We start from the raw sequence: 21946 nt of genomic DNA, 5'->3' as shown, positions 1-21946 counted from the left end.
GTATGTCGATGATTTACTAATAACAGGTGATAATCATCTCATAGATCAGTGCAAGAAAGATCTGTTGGCATTAAGTTATTATTGCCATTAGTGACAACACTTATCTATATCAGTATAGCTACCGAGCTCAACACTCACTTTTCTACACTAACCGAGCTTCGCAGTTCACACTGAGCATTCCAATGTTTACCGAGCTTCGCAATTCGCATTCCAATGTTTACCGAGCTTCGCAATTCACACCGAGCATTCCAATGTTCACCGAGCTTCACAGTGTTTACCGAGTGATGGAAGTGTAGTGTTTACGAGTAATGGAAGTGTAACGTTTACCGAGTGATGGAAGTGTAACATTTACCGAGTGATGGAAGTGTAACGTTTACCGAGTAATGGAAGTGTAGTTTTTATCGAGTGAAATCAAGGTAAACAAAAGATTCAATTTTTACCGAGTGACACTACATCTACCGAGTCACCTGTGGTTACTGAGTTCAGAACTACGTCGAGTGATTAGTATGGACCGAGCCTTCACTTCTATCGAGTGCATGACGATGCCAAGTACTGCAGTGGACGCCGAGTATCAAAAGGTCACCAAGTCAGTTCAGTGAACCCGAGTTATTTACTATTGGGCCGACTCAGTAATGTTTTGTTCACTTGTGTTTTGGCCGACCTTGCAATTGAAATTATCGGAATGGTATATATGTAATGTATTATATCATTTACAATATATAAATATGAAGTATAAAAGAGAGGCATGTAATATTTTGAGAAGAATGAAAGCGAATCAGCAGAAGTACAGAGTATTTAGCAAGGTCTACAAGGAGCAGTAAAGATTCATCAATCACAAGAGGTGATCTATACTTCAAAGATCTAATCAGCAAATCAAGTTTGTAAGTAGATCCACTATTTCATCCTAACAGGTGAATCAGTTTTGTAAATCCTTTAACAGGGTAGACTTAACAGTCTTTGTATAAATCTCCTAACAGAGTGCATACTTCAGTGTATGTTTGTAAATCCTCTAACAAAGTGGACCTAGCAGTGCTTTGTGCTCCTAATAGGGCAGATCACCAGAAGTGGTCAATGTAAGCCTTAATAGGCCAACTTCATACTACAGTAACGAAGTTTTGTGGGTATCATCCCCACCGCAGTTTTACTTTCTATTTGGAAGGTTTCTGGGTTACCAAATCTCTGTGTATATGTGTTATGGATGTTTAATTTCTCATATATGCAGTAGATTAGAAGAATAAATGGTGAATAGCATATATGGTTAAAGTGTTGAATTGTTTAAAGTTTTGATATTATTGATTCACCCCTCCCCTCTCAGTAACATATCATATCTTGAATATTTCCAACAAGATCTAACTAGAGAATTCGAGATGAAAGATTTGGGACTCTTTCATTACTTCTTAGGCTTGGAAGTACGACAAAATTCTAACAGTATCATACTTAATCAGGGGAAGTTTACATCAAATATTTTGAAGAGATTTGGAATGTGGAATTGCAAGTCTATGTCTTCTCCAATGGAGACTAATTTGCATAAATTTAAAGAAGCAACAGCAGAATCACCTTCCATAGATTCTACTCTCTACAGACAAATGATTGGGTCCCTTATGTATTTGGTAAATACAAGACCAGATATTTGCTATGTTGTTAATGTCCTAAGCCAGTTTATGTGTGAACCAAAGGAGATTCACCTAGTTGCAATTAAACACATTATGAGATACTTACAAGGCACTCTTAATTTTGGACTCAAATATAAGAAAGTTGGCTTAGACTTGCATGGATTCGCTGATTCAAATTGGGGTGGAAGTGTTAAAAACAGAAAAAGTACTTTAGGATGTTGTTTCAGTTTAGGATTAGTGATGATATCTTGGATATGCAAAAAGCAGTCTTCAGCAGCTCAAAGCTCCATAGAAGCCAAATACATTGCAGCAACGATGGCCTCTCGAGAAGCAGTTTGGCTAAGGAAGTTACTTGTGGGATTATTTGAGCAAACCATGAATCCTACAATTATTTATTGTGATAATCAAAGTTCCATCGAGCTTTCAGTGAATCCAATTTTTCATGACAAATCCAAGCATATTGAAATTCCTTACCATTATGTAAGAGATTTGGTAGACAGGAATTCTATAAAATTAGAATACATTTGCACTGTAGATCAAACAACAAACATACTCACCAAACCTCTATCTAGAGTGAAAATAGAACACTTCAAGAGGAGACTTGGTATGGTTGAGTTGTAATCCATTTGTACTCTTTAAATTATTGATAAAATACTTTTATTTTGTCAAGCTATTGACTGTTATGGGCTCCACCATTTGTATTCATTATTTAAGAGGTGACGATCTCTAAGATAATGAACACTTGTATAAAAGACATTATGAAAGATGACGATCTCTTAGATAATGAGCTAAACAATAGAGTTCTACTATAAGATCTAGATGAGTTTAAGATCATATTGTGATGTAGACATTGCTATGAGTCACAATTTGGATAAAGGAAGAATTTTATTATTCTCCAAGTTTATCCTGTATTCTGGTAGGTCTTAAACTCAGGATCATGTTGTGATATAAAAATACCAATATCTATGAGTCACAACTTCGATAAATGAAAAAATTATATTACTCTTCAGATTTATCCTGTACATTGTATTCTTTGCAATACTAGTATCACTAGTAATAGTGATTTGTCATACTATAGATTTAGTAATATAACATTGTATCATGTGTTCTATGATACCACATGCTGAGCTTCAGGTAGATAAGAGTAACAAATCTTGCTTGTTCATCTTCATTGATGTTGCTAGATATGATATCTCTCAGTATGATTATCAAGTTAAGAGGGAGTGTTAATTATGTAACTTGTTAATGCATACTGGTCTGAGAACAGATCAGTTCGATTTGAGATTATCACTAGTAATGGTGATTTGTCATACTACAGATTTAATAATATAACATTGTATCATGTGTTCTATGATACCACATGCTGAGCTTCAAATAGCTAAGAGTAACAAATCTTGCTTGTTCATCTTCATTGATGTTGCTAGATATGATATCTCTCAGTATGATTATCAAGTTAAAAGGGAGTGTTAATTATGTAACTTGTTAATGCATACTGGTCTGAGAACAGATCAGTTCAATCTGAGATTGCATGATAAGTAAAGGTTAAATCTTTGCTTTATTTCCTTTACAAGATCGGCGCCTATCCTTGGAGGTTTAGTTTAATGTTAGTCTAACACCATTGTTTGGTTGATAATTAATATTTAATTAATCCTAGTTGATCGTCGATTTTGGAGGTTAAGTAAATGATTTGCTGGAAGAGACATGTCCTTAGAAAGGACATGTCTTAATCCCTATACTTATAGAGGGTAAGAATGAAGTCTAAGGACACACAAAAGATAAATACACGTCTGCTCCTTAGTCATTCTGCCCTCATACGATTTACAGAAGCAAAAGAAAGAATTCTGATCCATATTTCTAATCCAATCAAAGACAATAATCTGAAATTACTCACAGCTAGTTGTAGAAGATAGAGAAGGTAGAATCATATCTATATTCAGTCCAAAGAATATGCAGAAACTTTACAAAAAATACACTGAAGACACTCAACTAGTAAGTTAAAAACTAAAAGCAAGGAAGGTCCCCAAATGGTTAAATAGATTAGCCAAGGAGGTTCATAACGAGATTTGCAAGAGATTAGAACCCTGCAAATGTGATTTATTCTGCAAAGATTGACAGAAATGCCCAATACTGTTCAACAGGGAGATCCAAAGATTCAATTCTGTAGGAACAACTAAAGCAGATATGCTAATTTGATGTAAAGACCACCACCAATTATAAAATAATAAGAGCTCGTTTAATTCACCAACAAAATCAACATAATTTACAAAAATATACATCATCAAGTATAAAGTAGTGCCACATCTTCAATATACGTGGTCAGAAACATGAAATTTCATTTCAACATATGACAGAGTACATAAGTCAATAACAAGGCTAAACAAAAAGAAACATATACTACAATGGACCACAAGGTCAGGTACAATGAATAAGAAGGTACAAAATATGAAGACAATCCTGACAGGAACTCCTGAAACCTGTAACCCTGAAACACAAGATGAGCGAGAACATTGTTGAAGTTTGTTAGCACCCTACCAAGAAGCAATTAAGCTTCCCCAGGATCTTTCATGACACAAAACTCAGAGCAGGGAAGGATGAACTTCATGACCACCTATGGGCATCCATATCAAAAATATGGAATTGCAAAAACATTCTTAAACTGCTATTACTGATTGCTCGTACTAAGCAGTTAGGTATAAAATATTAGTATGACTATATTTGAGAGTGTCACTTGTTTTACAAAATATCACTCCAATTCCTTAAACAATACAAATGGTTTTCTCATTTGTATAGCTTAAACAAACAAAGCTGAATGTTTTACTCGTCAGTTCCCCTATGAAATTTGAACGAGTCACCATTATATAAGGGTAGGCAGGCAAAATATATATTTTTACGTAGCTTACCTGCAATAATTATCATGGAGGAGAAATAATAGGCAGAAATCATATACCCCATCCTATTCTTAATATAGAATTGCATGAGAGAGTACAACAATTTTCACATGTAATTGATTTGGCAACACAAATACAGTTTTCATCATTTTGCTCCTGAAGACAATTGTGAGCTCATACTTTGTCATCAAGGGGGTAGCATTAGCCAGAAAACATCCTGATTGCAAGCCTACACTTGTATCTATTTTTCATTAAAGATAATGACAAGAGAATTCAAGGATAGTGAAAAATTTTTGAAGGACAACTAAGCATCAGGAAAATCATGGAACCATGTCTATTTCACCTTTTAAATGCATAAATGGATTTAGTGAGACATACAGAAGTTGTCACAAGTATATGTTTCAAAAGTACAGACAGGGGTTGATATCATATTTTATCAGAAAACTATTAATTCCTCAAGTATGACATTACTAGAAAGGTGTCGAGTCCCATACCGGGCTGCAAGTTCGGAAAAGTGCTTCCCTGGTTGTCTTTGCCGAAGTGTATGTAGATCTCCTCCCGGGCAAAACTCCATAACTAAACATGAGAACTTGTCAGTTTCAAAATGAGTGTATAATGTTGGAAGAAAAGGATGATCCAATGACTGTAGGATCTCTCTTTCAGTTTGTGCCCTTAGCAACTTTTTTCTACTTGCTAGAGATGCCTTGTCCATCACCTTCATTGCAAAATAACACTTTGTGCCACTTAACTCAGAAAGATAAACACTACCTATATCACCACACCCTAACCTTTTCAACAATCTGAAATGGCTCAAGCCTAAAATTCCATCTCGCTTCCTCACAACTAGGATGGCTTCCCATCTTGGATCATTTGCTTTGTGAGGCTTATTGACACTAGCAGTTAAGTTGCTCCAAGTGCTATCATCACTGAGCCCACTGCTATTACTACCTCTGCTTACGCTACTCTTGGCACTTTCAATAGAGTCTCCTATCCCACTGGGCTTAGTACCTTCACCATTGTTGGCTGCACTAAATTTATCATCATTGATAATTGATTCACTTATATTTGCACTGGAACTATTTTTAACACTACTTGCGCCTGTAACAATCCCACTGCCATTGATACTGCTTTGAGGACTAAGGCTCCCACTTGGAGGTAAAGAAGAATCCCATACGCATTCATTCTCAGGTTCACATTTCAATTTGTTATATTTATGTGTAGCTTCTGATGAGCTTGACAAACTGCATTGTGGAAGCTGAGAAGTTCCTTCAGCCAATTGTGCTGTTCCTGAAGCCGATGGTTTGGAAGTGCCAAACAATGTCCTCTCTTTCAATGAACCTCCTTCAAACATATTGGAACCACTAGCTTTACGATTTAAACTTTCCAAAGTATCAGCTGCAAAATTTTGAGAAGTGCTTGCTCCATCTGACTGCTGTTTGCCAATAGCTGCACCTAAAGTTTGTGAAACAACAGCAGCACTGGATATTTGTTTTCTAGCATTTGCTTCCTCCTCTCCTCTTGAGAATTGCCTGTCAGCAACAACATTTAATATTTGTTTTTTACTATCTGCTTCTTCTGCTCCTCTTGATGATTGTCCGTAAGCAGCTGTTGAAGATGGATGCAAATGGCTTACCCCTCTTAAGGCTTGCTTCAACGTCAGTTTTTCCAATGGACCTGCTTTGGATAGCGGAGAAGGGCCAATGTCTCTTAAAGCTTGTTTTAAGGTCAGCCCCTCTGATGCAAACAGTGCCTGAGAAGAACCTGCACCTCTTAATGCTTGCTTTGCAGTTGGTGCCTTTTCTGTGTGAATTTCAGATGCTTGAGAAAAAGGCCCTCCTATTGCTGCTTGTTTTGAAACAGAAGAATTAACAAACTGAGAGCTACCCAATGCAGTTGATCTTCCCACTCCCTTCAATTGTTTCTCATATCCAGTATCTGTTTCTTTTCTCCAGGAATTGTCTAAAGCCAAAGACTGTTTCAAAAGTCCTGTTTCTGTACCTGGCAACTTTCCTTTGCTGGATGAGTTCTTTAAGATATCTTCTTCTGCTGTCTTCTTCAAACCAGTGTCAGAGGAACCAGAAGTTGCCATTGGTCTGCACAAAGATTTACAGGGGCTCTTTGCTTACAAGCTCCATTATGTATAGACCATCTCCATATACTCATGACCATGCTTTTCTCTTCATCCTCTTCCTCCATACTCCATTATAAAGACCAGAAATCAACTCACTTTTTCTCTATTTACCTGGAATGCCATAAAAAACCTGAAAAAGTATTACTCACATTTCCAAAGATGAAGGAACTAGAAAGGGCTACTCTACGTGCAAAATAAAGATGAGCCTAAAATGCTTCTCAAGTAACAACAAAAACTGAAAGTAAAGATATTTCTTGAAGCTTCCATGTAAATATTGTCATTCAAAAGAATGTGCATTTAAATTTTGAACACAGAAATTATCAACCCAATATACAACAACTACTACAAAATTGAAAATCCTATACATAGAGTTCAGCCAATGGAAAGAATTGAAATATTCTATGTTCCCCCAAGTTTCCAGGACAGGGAAAGCAGGGGACAGCGGGACAGGTTTCCCGGACGGCCAAAAAAATTGCCGATTTTGGGGACGGGGGGGATGGCAAATGGGGACAGTTATATAACAATAGGGCAACTTAAAATATATAGAGAAATTTAAAATATTTCTATGAAAAACATGGATAAAGCATGTACTTATACATAATAGAACCTTAAAATATAAGAATCAGCGGAATTCATATGCCAAATTTGTGTTACTTTGAGAATCAAAGTCTAATTTGTTCTGTAAGTCTAAGTCTAAGTCTAAGTCCCCTAGGTGTCCAAAAGCCTCTGAGACGTTTCTGGGACAGGTACAGCTGAAAATATAACAGGGATGTGTACCTAAAATTCAGCATACATCTACATCTATATATATATATAGATTAGCAGCAGCCTGCGGTCACCAAAATTGCAATAAAAACCTAAAGGTCCACATATGACCACAAATAACAATGCATATAAGCCAATGCAGCAGTATAGAGACAAAACATGATATAACAACTTAGAAGTTGGCTTAGACACATAAACAATGAATACAAGAAAATCACCTTTTCTATGGGTCAAATACCTAAAAGAAGAAATACAAATCAGCCAACAGAACAATTGTTACAAAATATAAAGATGCGGAGAGGTTGCCCTTGTTAACAAAATATCTACACCTTGAGTCGCAGAAATGCTTTTTTTAGGATTTAAATCACAGATCAATCTACAGACAAATGCTACATAAAGGCCTGAATGTCAGTCTGACACAATTACCATAAATAAGACATACAGGTCAGACTGCAGAGACCATTGCTACAACTTGCAGTTAAGACCTATGGAATCATGTGCTGAATATAAGGCCAACACGAAAAACAATTACAACCAAGTCTTAAGGCCTCCTCCTTTATAATTTTATTTGTTCATCGAGACAGACAGGTTGCAGAGTTGACAGGTTGATTAGAATCCTAACTTAGAGAACATGCTATCCTAATGGGATTCACAAGGAACAAAAGATGATGCTAGTATTTGGATGTTGTTTGGTAGCAGTTACTTTCCACACTATGTTTCTATAACTCCAAACTTACTAATCAGACTAACTTTATCATTATGTTTCTTTTATGTCCACATACATGGAGAAGGCAGTCCATTACAGCGGGTACACTGTATCACACACACATCATTGCTTCCCCTGCCATACATAACCACTATGTGACTGTAGGGTAAGAGTCATTTTAACAGGTAAAAGAAGAAGAATCCCTATTTCATTTTATTCAGACATAGTGTTCAAGAAAGTTTAACTGTGTTTGCTTTGGAAGGCTTGCAGCAATTTGCAGACAGCGGGGTAAACCATGAACTCCCAGATTTATTAGTTGTAGTGTTGTTAATTAGTTGTCAGCCCCCACACCCTTCTCAGCACTAAACAAGAAATTTTGATCTATAAAACAACAGATTTTCAAGCTCCTTTATGGTGTATAATAGTTACATGTTGTTAGAGTTCACTATGCAAGATGCGAAAGCAATTTTCGGCCATTCCAGTTAGTAAAATAGTAGGGTTTTCAGGAGAAAATTGAGCAAAACTAGACCGAAGACTTCAAGCTCCAATAGCTCTCAAAGCAGTGTTTCTATCCCAAAATAGTATTTTTTTATCATGAAACAACTGTTGTAGTTATTTTGCAGTCACAAAATTGCAGGCTTGCAAAATATAATGGCAAACTTTCACTCTTATTAAGCCAGCCTCCATTCCAAACTCAACATAAAGTCACACATTTCTTGTCACTTATGTCAACCACTATGAATCCCAGACAAGAAAGATAGGCTTGCTGATATATTTTCTACGTTTTTGGTCTATAAAACAAGAGATTTGCAAGCTCCTTATCAGTGTTATTATATGAAGATAGCATACGTAACATATTTCCATAAGTTCTAGATCAAGGAAATGAAACTTTTTTTTTCAATAAAGAGGCTCCTTGTTAGTAGGGTCCTAGGGTGTGAATATCCTATTTAGTCAATTTCTCCTCCAGGTTGAAGTGCATTGGCCTCATTTTATCTTAATGGATTAAAGAAGCTCAGTTTAATAATTCAAATTTGTGTGACAGTGTCCTTAATACTCCTATTTTTATACGGTCATGTGGATTGGTCCCCAGGTATGCCCATGGTACCGCCCAAGGAGTACCCTGAGTGTACCTGGCTGGGGGAGGCAAAAACACATTTTTTAATCAAAAACAATTTCCAAAGATTCCATTTGCCTTAAAGTGATGGTCTTGGGGTCTGAAACTCATTTGACGAACATGAAACACCAAGAACTGCATTTTTTTCCCTCTGCGCTGTCATTGTTGGGTTTTGGAGGCTACTTCATGTTTCTCCTGAAGATGGGGCTATGAAGGAGTAAGATCCATACCCAAGTAAGAAATAGCTGCACAAAAAAGATTAAGCCATCAAAGGTGAGTAAATCTTTCATTGTTTTTGAGTTTTCAATTGAAATTTTTATGAAGTCTTTTTAAAGTAAGATAGAATATTTTTGTATTCTTTATGTATCAAGGATTACAATGCCAAAAAAAAATTTAAATATTTATTATTTTAGGTACATAATAAAATAACTAGAAATTCTCCTTCAGTTGGCCAAGATGTAGAGAATTTTTTTTTATTTGATGCATCATCACCTCTTTGGCAACATACAACAATGATTCAACGACATCCTGATGGTGGGGTTTATCTTAGCATTGCAGCCAATATGGAAAAGAGCATAAGAGCTCATTTTTGTGTGAAAGAATAAAATTGTCCCAAGCTAGACTAAAAAAGGGTTGCAAAGCAACAAATATGGGCTTTATTAAGAAAAAGAGGATGCCAACATGGAAAGTAACAGATCAAAGTCTATTGCACATCCTCTTGCCAGGAGAAACTTGCAAAAAGCTCCTACTGGCTTATCACAACCAGCTAATCCACAACTTTTAATCCAATGCCACCATCTTCTGAAGAAAACAATGTTTCGATTTCTCTAAAAAGAGGCCCAATGGAGAAGCCTTTCAAAAATTAAGTCTGCAAGAAGGCTTTTAATACAATAGCATTGTTAGTTGCATTTATGGCAATGAGCTCCTATTCAACCTTTTTCGATCACATTATTGACTAGATTCAATGACAATTATTTGCAATACACCTCTAAATTATATTAGTCTTTGATATGAAAAGGTGTTCACCACTGTATTGGCAAAGGATAAATCTTTAGTACAGACATCACTGAGAGTAATCACAGATCCATGACCCGAAACTAAATATTTCGATGTTTTTATCCAAATGATTTTGTCTTGGGGATTTATGGTGGTTACACAAGTTTTCTTGTTATAAGTGTGTTAAAAGATAACACCAAACATATTAGTTTTTTAAACAACCAATGGTTAATTTAAGAAAGTTAAGGTAGGAAGAGTGGGCTATAAACTGCACTGACCCATAAAATCACAAGCTATTTTCATGATAATTCTGCCTTCTATTTCTCACAGTACTTCTTTCGCCATGTATAAAAAGTCAAAAAATCACATCCAAATCAAAATATATGTGTTAACTCCTTCAAAATATATCATGAAAACTTCAATCTATTCATTCTCACTCACCCACACCTCACCGATGCCCCCACCTCCACCTCAATTTCTCAATTACAAACAACATACAGAAAGGTGTTAGAAAGAGAAGAATACAATTTTGCATCAAATCACCATCAACAATTCCAAACCTGAAACAGTTAAAAGGTGTTTAAACTAGCAATATGTAGCTAAATACTCAACAATGTAAAATATCTAAAATCAACACCATAGAAAAAATCATCTCTTTAAAAATCAAATCAGAAGCTGCAAAAACAAACCAAATATGCAAGCAAACAATGGTTTTTACCAGGAAAATATAACAATAAGATGATATTAACAATAAACGCTTCCACCCACGCAACAAACAACACAATCTTAATCTGATGTTAATAAATGTAAACATAAGATATTCATGATTATGGTAGTTCTTCAAAAAGCTATACAAAGTTATGGGGGTTTACTAGTAACTTCCTGCCTGCATCATATACCAGTAACCTTCAAAAAAATACCACGCGCTAGCTTTTGAGCAATTTTACCACAGCATATACAAAAACTGACAAAAACGAACAGTCTCTAAACCACAAATCAAAGTTGCAAAATCCGAAGACAGCTAAGACATTGTTCATTATTTTCTTCCTTGGACTACTACAAGCAGCATGCATTGACTAGTGTGCATAATAAATGCCCAAGGGTTTAGAACTCAAATCCACTAAAAAATTCTAAATTTAAGTTGGCATGACAGCTTTTTAAAGGGTCACAAACAGGGTGAACCTCGTCCAATGATTGTAAGGACATGTCTGACTACATCCACCTTCACTCATGATGAGCTTGAATTTAATCGTGGTGAGGATTTTTTGGAAAAGCTTCTAGTGAACAAGACTCTACCCATTGTTAATGCCCACTTAATGATGTAAATAAACTTCATCTAGGAATATTTCTTTACACGTGCTTATTTTTATACTTCTGTTTTGTGTACCATTACCATAATCTGATGTTATTGTTTCTTATAACCATGTACATTGGATGTCACACCCATTATACGTTATCACACCCTACTATAATAGAAAACAAACCGTCAAAACATAGTTTAAATCCAAAGACCACTACAGAGAAGAAGTGTTTTACAAGATCCTATAAATGCATTCAATCTTTTGAGAGTTTAACATGAAGCAAACAACTTTCCGCTATTAATTTGATTGCAGAGGAAATGCTTCCTTCTCTTTACAGTAGCAACAACTGTTCACAATGTTATGAGAATATTCCACATGTTTAATACAGTAAGACATGAGCTAAAGAAAACAATTGAAGTTACATTTTATTATTTTAAGAGCTGTATAGTGACCCATACATAGGCAGGTAAAGCAAAGGCATACGCCAAATCCATACGAGTGAGAGATGACCGTGACTTTCTCTGAAAATGGAAACTATCAAAAAGGACACATTCCGTGTTTGGAGTCTGGCCAACTCCAAATTCTCCAAATTGATAAAAGTTGATAACGTAGTAGTTACTGAATTGCTTCCACACTCAATTTTTTTCCTGTATCCCGTTTGGATCACCTCACTCTTCTGAACTAATAAGATCGTCTTATTTTATATATATAAATAACTTTTTGTACAATTGGATTCCTAAACCCAATTGTACACGCAACGCTGCATCTATGCACCTGCCAGGGATCAAACCAGGGCCATCATGGCCGTAAATCTTTTTACTTAATGTTAGATTTATCCCCGATGACAATTTTACTTGTTACATTGAGAGATTAAGGAACTTTCAAATATTCAAAGATCCTTTATGAGGAGAGATTGTGGTCTCCCTAAGTTCCAAGGCCTTCAAGTCTCACTCGCTACACGCATGGGGAAAAGGTTCACTTAAGTTTCAACCACTGGGAAACAAAATTTATTCGAGGGTACTTTGAAAACCCCGATATAGTCCACTGGAGCTGGTCTGGTGTTCAGGTCAAATCCTAACACGCATGATCACTGTAGGCATGTAGCTATTATACCCTAGTTTGATGTAAGATGTGCGAGTGTGTGCAGAGCTAAGCTAAGCACTCGAAAAAGGTTTCAAAGCAGTCTACCAGGATAGATATAAATAAAAATTTCCACAACCCAGATACAAGTTGGTCATATCTTCGTCAAAATGAGTCCAGTAACCGATCTGAAGTAACATTACAGGCTCTTACCTGTATAACAAACTACGGAGTTTGCATTTTACTTGGAATACTATCGTCGGCATCAAAACTACAATAACATTACTTGTCCTAGATTATTATGAAAGCTATGGATATTAAATATATCCCAGGAAAAATGTTTTGATTTCACACAACATGTTAAATTAGTCCTTATTATAATCTGGGTCTAAACTATTTGTGGATATAGAGGTGCAGCATTTCTGAACCGGCACTCAACATAATCCTGCTCATGTTAGCTACAAAACCCACTTAAGATTCATTGTCCTGCACACTGATTTAATCAACAAATGATACCATGACTGGGAAACAGCACACATTTTAAGCTGAAGCCTGCATAACCATATCCTCATAACCAGAGAGACTAAAAATGCAGAGCTTTTAATTTGATTTACCTGAAAGCTCCTTTAGTCTCCCGCTCTGACAATCTGCAATCAATTTACTGGTCTCACCAAAGATTAGCAGAAATCGTGGAAAAGCTATTAAACTTGCGTTTGTATGAATGGGATAATGGGCAAGCCTAACAGTGATTTGATGAATGGATGAAATGAAATGAAAGAATATATGTCAGCAGCAGAAGAGAAGAGAGAATGCACAGTACATGTATCTTGCCTGCCATACTATGCTCTGTCACTTTCTGTTTATTTATTTATTTATTTTTGGCACACAAAAGAATTCTAATTAATATTATCTTTGCAATAAACTATTACCCACTTTAATTATTTTACAAAGGACAGCCTTAGTTATATATTCACTGTGCAAAAGATGTCCAAGTGAGTGGGTTGCATGAGAATCGAGTGGTGCTTCACGCCCATCATAGAGATATTGTCGTCATTATTGTTGAGGGCAACAGGGATCATTTTTTCGGGCACGCTCATTTGGGATATTTCGTTTTAAGAGAGGTAAGAGTTCAAATGTTTTGCCAATTTTGGAGGTAAAATCTTTCACGGGATCGAGATGTTGAAGGGATAAGTGTGTCCTTGCAAGTGTGTTCTTGCATTTAATTTTTGGTTTTACACATTTAAGAGTGGGGGTTATAGTGTACCATTTTAGTATGTACTTTCTATAATTAATATTTTAATATTGCCTCTTCTTTACTAAGAAATAATGAAATAAAGCAAAGAGGGAATAAAAGATAGTTTCATATGAGGAGGCGAGAGTTGTTGAAACATTTTACAAAGAAATCTTAATAGAGTTTTATACAATTTCTTTGTAGCAAAAACATAATCACAGCTTCTTTGTGATTTAGCAATGTTTTGCACTCTTTTTGGCAACAACATTTTTGCATACCTTCCTTCAAAGTAGTTGACTTTTTCTGGGGAGGTGCTTTGGCAGTAGCCCAATTCGAACATTAGATTTTGGTTGTAGATTCAACTATGTCTACAATAGGGCTTTGAGGCGTCTCTACATTGATTTTTTTTTGAGTGGTTTGAGCGATTGGAGTTGTCGAATTTAAGGATTGTCTATGGTGATCCCTTAATCACTTCAAAACCCATGTTTTCCTTTTCTCCTTGGTCATTTAAGTTTCAAATTGAAGAATGCAGTTGAAGGACGAGGCAAGGGAGGGACGTTGCAGGGAAGGGACGTTGTCTAATGTAAATCCAAAAGAAACCCTCATAGACACAGGCAAGCAAATCAAGAATAAGCTACAGATATGGCTACAAAGAGTGACGACCGACATGCAAAGAAGAATCATGCAATGTGGAGGAACATGTGGAGGAACAACATTACCAAACCCTAGGAGAAACCTTGGAATTCTTCCTCCCTGATGGTGTTATGGATTCCATTGATGAATGCCAGCATATATCAGTTATTTTGTTCTTCTTAAGAGGGCTTTCTCCTAAATCTGAATTTTGTAAATGGATAAAACTTAATTGGGAAAGTCGGGGATGGGAATTTGAATCCTTGAGAGGGTTAGGAAAGGGCTATATTTCATGCAAGTTCATTAATGTTGATCATGCTCAGATTGTGCTCCAATGCAGATCATGGGTTATCTGTGGACAAATATGTTACTTACAGGCATGAAATTTAGATTTTCACCCTAAAGGTCCATATAAGTCATGATATCCTATGTGGGTGGAACTTCCTTATATAAATTTGACTTTCAAGCCTTTTTGAGAGGAATTATTTCCTAGATGAGAAGGTAACATGGTGCAAAAATAATTCTGACAAGTTTTCTAGTTTGAGAGTTCACCATAGAGTATGTGTGGAGATGGACTTGAATAATCCATTCCTAGAAAATATCAAGCGTATTGGTCCTAACTCTGAATTCTTTCATACTTTAATTTATCTTAATAAACCGAATGCATGTTTCTACTACCATCAAGAAGGATGTATTATCAAAGATTACCCTATGAAGAAAAATAAAATGAATCGGCCTCAAGTTTCTATTCAACACAATGAACAACAAACCATAGCCAACTTGTACCTAAGGATTCATCCATCACCCATAATAATAGCCCCATGTTATGTAAAGATTTTGTCATTGTCCCAAAATTGAGTAGCTCAACCATTAATACTTCTAAGAGAGACACCACTAACCTAGATGTCTCAACATATAGGGATGTTGTTATGAGGGAAGGGTGGAAAGTGGTTAGGAGAAGGAAGGAACCATTCGAGCCATCTCCTAAATGAAGTGGAAGCTCTCGTCAAAGGTTGCTCCTAACTTCTTTATAGAATAATACTCGAATTGTTGGTCATAATAATAAATTTGTTTACCCCCTATGAGACAAAGATCCAGGTCCATTATCTTAATAATCTTGATCATGGTACTTTTAATGTAACTCTCTTATCAAGAAAAAGGTCTAGGTCTACTTCCTTATTAATGAGGAGTCTAATAAATATAATCAGTACATTATTATTGTCAATAGGTATGAAGCACTTTTGCAAGAGATTTACTCTCTTGCCTCATCTTTGCTATGAATTTCAAAGTTTTGTCATGGTATTTAAGGGGGTTGTCTCTCCCCATCGTAAGTATCAAGTCAAGGACATGATAATCAAATTGAAACCTAACACTGTGTTTATCCAAGAAGTTAAACTTAGTGTATTTGTCTCTTATTGATGCAAGAGCATCCTGGGTGTAAGGACAAGCTTGCATCACCCAATAATATTTCTATTTCCAGTTTTGTGTTTTCAAATAGGGCTATTCTAGTGCAGAGTTGCTATCTATGGAAGCTTGCTAATTTTAGTAAGTTGGTCTTACGAGCTCAAATTATTCTATTTTTATATGTGGAGGTTCAAACTAGATATATTCGCCTACCAAAGAAGTTTCATTGTGTATTAGTGCAATTATTGCATTTTTTTGTATGAAATTTGGCTATCCAAACTTTGAGCTTAACAATGAAGGCCTAAATGGCCTTGAAAGGAGGTCAAACCTCAATTGATGGCCACTTGCATAGTTAGTCAATGTACAACAAGAGATGTTTCTAAAAAGGGGTTATAATAGCCAATCAAATCAACGGTTTGTGACTTATGGTCTCCAGAAGTGGGTTATCCAAAAATGTAACTTGTAAATTGTCTTGAGTTTATCCTATGTAATAAAGTGTAATAAAATAATATAATATGAGGTTGGTTGGCCTCAAGAGTTAGGGTTTAATATCTAGAACCTTCTCAGGTGGTGGAAAATGCTTATATAAGGAAGGCACGTAGGTTGTCTAGGGAAGTTCTAGGTGATAGTCACAACTTTGTCTTACAAATTGTTGTAAGCAAGGTGCCCATGTGGGTTTTCATGTTGTAATTATGAATTCTGCAATTCCACACTTGTGGAGATAATAAGAAACCCATATTTTGTTCTCTCAATTTGTTATTGTTTCTCTTCTTCTTTTTGTGTATTTGTGTGGTATCCAGGGAAATACCCTTCATCAAGTGAAATCAAGTCATCCTTCGTCAGTACTATTAGAGCAAGAGTTCCTAAGTGTGTAAATAGATCATCAACTATGAGGCAATTTGCAGTAGAGTTTTAGAAAAAGTGCAAAAAAGCCTCCAGGAAGGGAACGTGGTGGAAGAGTCGAAGGTGTTACACCTGAGGATTTTAGAGCCCTCCAGAGATAACTTCAAGCATTACAAGAACAAATGTAGAGAGGAATGTGAGGTGATTTGTACTAGGGTTTTAGCAAAAATGCAAAAATGCCTCCAAGAAGGGAACGTGGTGAAAGAGTCGAAGGTGTTACACTTGAGGGTTTTAGAGCCCTCCAAAGATAACTTCAAACATTACAAGAACAAATGCAGAGAGGAATGAACCTTGTCATAAGAGATGAAAGTGAATATTAAAAGAAGAAGAAAATGTTGATAAAAAAGGAGAAGATGAAGTTCTAAACCCATAAGAAGAAAGGCTTTTTAGGGACATTTCTAAGATTGGAAAAAGACCTAAGTTTGAGATTCCCACTTTTTCAGGCAATATTAACCCAAAGAAATTAATCGAGTGGATAAATGAATTAGAAGAAGATTTTGAGTGTGAAGATATTAAGGATCCTGATAGGGTCAAGTTTGTGAAGGCCAAACTAAAGGGTTATGCAAAGATCTAGTGGCAGGAGATTCAATTGGAGTAAAATAGAATAAGGAAGGAAAAAATTACAAGATGAGATTAGATGATAGCTAAATTGAAGAGACATTTCATTCTTGTGGATTATGAGCTTGATCTGGTGAAGAAAATGCAAGGGTTAAAGAAAGTGAGAAGATCTATTCAAGAGTATACATAAGAGTTCTATCGATTTCTCATTAGAATTGGCCATGCGGAAGCTAACAAGGACAGAGTTACATGTGATCTTAATTGGTTGAGGCCAAGCATTTAGGAGGAACTGAGTTTGGTACCAACCAACAATATTGAAGAGGCATATAGTTTTCCCTAAGAGTTGAGGAAAAGTTGAACAAGAAGTTTGATAACAAGAAAAGTGGTAGAGGTCATGGTGGAAGATTTAGCAGACAGTCTTATGAAGGCTAAAATGAAAATCAGAGGAAGAAGGATGGGGCTAGCAGTAGTAGTCAGAACTAGAGGGGAAAGAATTCTAATTGTTTCCATGATCATAATAATAGAGATAAGAGACGAAGAGGAATAGGGCAGGGATCTGGAAAATGAGGTTTTTGTGGAACCTATTTCTACTATGGAGAAGGACATGGGGCCTTTGAATGTCTCCATTGTCAAGGAAGGAAAAATAGGAGAACTAAAGGTCAGGCTAGAGTTACACATGTTGATGAAGATGCCAAATCATCACATTTTAAAGATTCAGAAAGTGAAGAAGTCTTAGTTAACAAAAGAGTCGTGTTTAGCGGTGAGAATGAACTTGATCAAAAGAGGAGCTTGTTTCACACAAGGTGAAAATGTAAATATAAGTATTGGCATGTGATCATTTATGGTTGAAGTACTGACAATATGGTGTTAGAAAAGATGGTCATGAAGTTAAAGCTCATGAGGCAGAACACTCGTGTCCATACCATATTGCCTGGGTGCACGATGACCACAAGCTCACGGGCAATTAGTGGTGCCCAGTGAAGTTCAAGGTTGGAAGCTACCAAGATGAGATATTATGTGATATCATACATATGGACATATGTCATATGTTTTTGGGTAGGTCGTGACAGTTTGATAGGCATCTTGTACATGATGGTCGTACAAACACCTACATTTTGACAAAGGGTGGAGTGAAACATAAGCCTGAGTCATTGAAGGATACATATGAAATGGTACATAGTGCTGCTAGAGTATATTTTTTTGATGGAAAGAAGTTCCTAGAGGGTATGAGGCATGAGCATATGTGTTTTTCTATAATTACAAAAGATGGTAAAGAAGAAGTAGAAGAGAACTTATCTGTAGAAGTTGTTGATTTGTTGGAAGAGCTTCTAGATATTTTATTTGATAGATATTGTATTTGATAATGTACTAGATGGATTGCCACCACTAAAGAAGATCACTCACCAGATGTAGTTGATTACAGGAGCCAATTTTTCAAACAAGGCAATGCATAAAATGACAGCAAAAAAAAATAAAGAGTTGAACAGACGAGTGCATGAATTGTTGTAGAAGGGGTTGATTCGAGAGAGTTTGAGTTCATGTGTTGTACCAATAGTATTAGCACCAAAGAAGAATGGAAAAAGGAGGATGTGTACAAATTCTTAGGCTGTCAACAAGATCACAATCAAGTGCAAATTTTCATTACCGTGGATGGATGATATCATGGATTGTTTGAGCAGATTTGTGTATCCCACAAAGATATATCTGAAGACTGGGTACCATTAGATTCAAGTGAGAGAAGTAGTTGAGTGGAAAAGTGCCATCAAGACAAGGGAAGGATTGTACGAGTGGTTATTCATGCCTTTTGGGCTAACTAATGCACCAAGCACTTTCATGGGGCTCATGAATGAGTTATTAAAGGAGTTTCTGGGTAATTTTTTCACTATTTACCTAGATGATATTTTGATCTTTAGTAAGACGTTGGAGGATCATATAATGCATATTCATAGGGTGTTTGAGAAGTTGAGGGAAGGAAAGTTGTTGATGAATCTGATGAAGTGTAGTTTTGTGAAGAAGAAGTTGGTGTACCTAGGATTTGTAGTTTTAGTAGAAGGTCAAAAAATGAACCTTGAGAAAGTGAAGGTTATCCTTGAGTGGACTACTCTAAGGAGTGCAAAAGAGGTAAGATATTTTCATGGAGTAGATACTTTTTATTAAAAAAATATCAGAGGTTTTATCATTATTTGAGGACCCTTAACTAAAACAATGAGAGGGGACATGAAAGAATTTAAGTGGACAGTAGGAGAAGATAAGAGATTCAATTTGTTAAAATAGAAAGTTATAGAATAGCTTGTTTTAGCACATTTAAATGTTAACAAGGTGGTTCAAGTAGAATGTGATTCTAGTGGTACTACAATATGAGTTATTTTGAGCCTAGAAGGTAGATTTGTTGCTTATTTCAATGACAAGTTGAATGATGCCAAAATAAAGTATTTTGTTTATGATCAGGAATTTTATGCTATAGTTTGGGCATTAAAGAAGTAAAGACATTATTTTCTTCCTAAGGAGTTTGTTTTATATACCGATCATCAAGCTTTGCAATATTTGAATAGTCAAGGAAAGTTGAAGCAAAGGCATTTGAAATGGGTTGAGTTTGGGTGGAGTTATACAATTCTTTTGAAACACAGGAGTGAGAAGTCTAACAGAGTTACAGATTCTCTTAGTAGAAGACAACTTTTGCTGATAGAGATGTAATTTGAGGTGGTCGGGTTTAAGTAACTCAAGAATTTGTATCTGAAGGATCTTGATTTTGGTGAAGTTTGGAAAGCTTGTAGAAAATGTATTACACTTGACAATAGGAAGTGGCTAGATTTCACAATCCAAGATGGAATGTTGTTTAAAGGAAGTCAGATGTGCATTCCAAAAAGTTCTATGAGAGATAATCTCACCAAGGAGAAGCATAGTGGAGGATTGGATAGACATTTTGGTAAAGATAAAACCATTGATTTGGTTGTTGAGAATTATTACTAGCCATGGTTGTAGCAAGATGTCAAGAAGTTTGTATAAAGTTGTAGAATATGTCAGATGACAAAAAGAATGAACTACAATACAGGGTTGTATCAACCATTACCTATCCCAGAGAAGTCATAGGAGGATTTCGGCATAGATTTTGTTCTTGGTTTACTAAGGACTCAACAAAGACGTGATTCAATATTTGTGGTGGTTGATAGGTTTTCAAAATTTGCATATTTCATTCCCTGTAAGAAGACTAGTGATGTTGTTCATGTGGTAGAGTTGTTTTTCAGAGAAGTGGTGAGACTACATGGTCTTCTAAAGAGTATAGTTTTTTATTAGGACACCAAGTTTTTTGGGTATTTCTAGTGTACAATATCAAAGAAGTTGAAGGAAGATTTGAAGTTCACATCACACTATCCATAGATTTATGAAAAAACATAAGTTGTGAATCAAAGTTTGGGGAATGTGTTGAGATGTTTGGTTGAAGATAAGCCAAAGGGTTAGGATCTGATTTTAACACAAGGAGAGTTTGTATACAATAATTATATCAATAAGAGTACTGCTAAATCACCATTCCAAATTGTATATAAGAGCAGTCCCATAAATGCTTCTCAATTGAGGCATTTGGATGAAGGAGAGATAAGTAGTGTTGAAGCTAAGAATATTGTAGAACATTTGAAGAACATCCACAAGGAGGTGAGGATGCCCATTACAAGGATGAATACATAGTAGAAGGCTAACGAAGATGAGAAAAAGAGGTATGAGGAATTTAATATCGGAGATGAAGTCATGGTTCATTTGAGGAAGGAGAGATTTCCTCTAGGTCCATATAATAAGTTGAAGGTGGAGAAGTTTGGACCGTGCAAAATACTAGAAAGGCATGATTTTGGAAATGCCTATGAAGTAGAGTTGCATGCTAAGCTAAATATTTCATCAATATTTAACATTTCAAATTTGACATAATATTATGAAGGAGGTGATGTTGAGATGAAGTTGCAGAAGCACAATGGAGTATTCCAACAACTACTTCAGCTACAAAAGAGATTGAGGAGATGTTGGACATTTGTGTTGGAAGAAGTACAAGGAATAGAACATATGAAAAGTATCTGGTCAAATGGAAAGGGAGGCTAGTGGAGGATTCATCATGGCTGGCAATGGAGGAGGTTGACTGTCTTGGTTTTCTTCTAATGACTTGAGTGACAAGGTCACTTCTCAAATTGCCCCAGGCATCTAATGTAGGAGCATCCTAGGTGTAAGGGTAATCTTGCATCACCCAAAAATATTTTTATTTTCAACTTTGTGTTTTCAATCAAAGTTATTCTAGTGTAGGGTTTCTATTTGTGGAAAGTTACTAATTTTAGTAAGTTGGTCTTACGAGCTTAGATTGTTCTAATTTCATATGTGGAGGTTCAACTTATATATATTATCCTAAAAGATGGGTTTCATTACAATATCATATGTATTAGTGCAATTATTGCAAATTTTTTGTATGAATTTCAGCTATCCAAACTTTAGGCTTAGCAATGAAGGCCTAAATGTGTGTGTGTACATACATACATACATAAATACATACATAATGTATGTATGTATGTATGTATATATGTATGTATGTATGTATGTATGTATATTGTTGGAAATCTAATAGGGAAAGTAAGATGCTGAGGGGCGGGG

At 35.9% G+C, this 21946-nt stretch overlaps 1 protein-coding gene across 2 annotated transcripts in view; it reads right to left on the bottom strand.

Moving 5' to 3' along the window:
* Positions 1 to 13463, bottom strand: part of LOC149550925 (serine/threonine-protein kinase D6PK-like) — a 37123-nt gene extending 23660 nt beyond the window's left edge. The window contains exons 1-2 of one of the 2 annotated variants that reach the window (XM_089786490.1): positions 13209 to 13463; positions 4996 to 6743 (exon numbers count right to left, since the gene is read on the bottom strand). In XM_089786490.1, the coding sequence (XP_089642616.1) occupies positions 4996 to 6590 (1595 nt within the window). In that variant the 5' untranslated portion in view covers positions 6591 to 6743; positions 13209 to 13463. Of the gene's footprint in view, positions 1 to 4995; positions 6763 to 13208 lie in introns of both variants that reach the window. The other variant, XM_089786491.1, reaches the window with a different exon arrangement.
* Between the last annotated feature and the right edge of the window lie 8483 nt (positions 13464 to 21946).

This window comes from Cupressus sempervirens, chromosome 6 (assembly GCF_028749045.1).
Source record: "Cupressus sempervirens isolate cs-2001-9-10 chromosome 6, ASM2874904v1, whole genome shotgun sequence".
In the NCBI taxonomy this organism is placed as follows: domain Eukaryota; kingdom Viridiplantae; phylum Streptophyta; class Pinopsida; order Cupressales; family Cupressaceae; genus Cupressus; species Cupressus sempervirens.
Note: the sequence above shows the minus strand (reverse complement) of the source record. Positions and strands in the feature narration are given on the sequence as shown.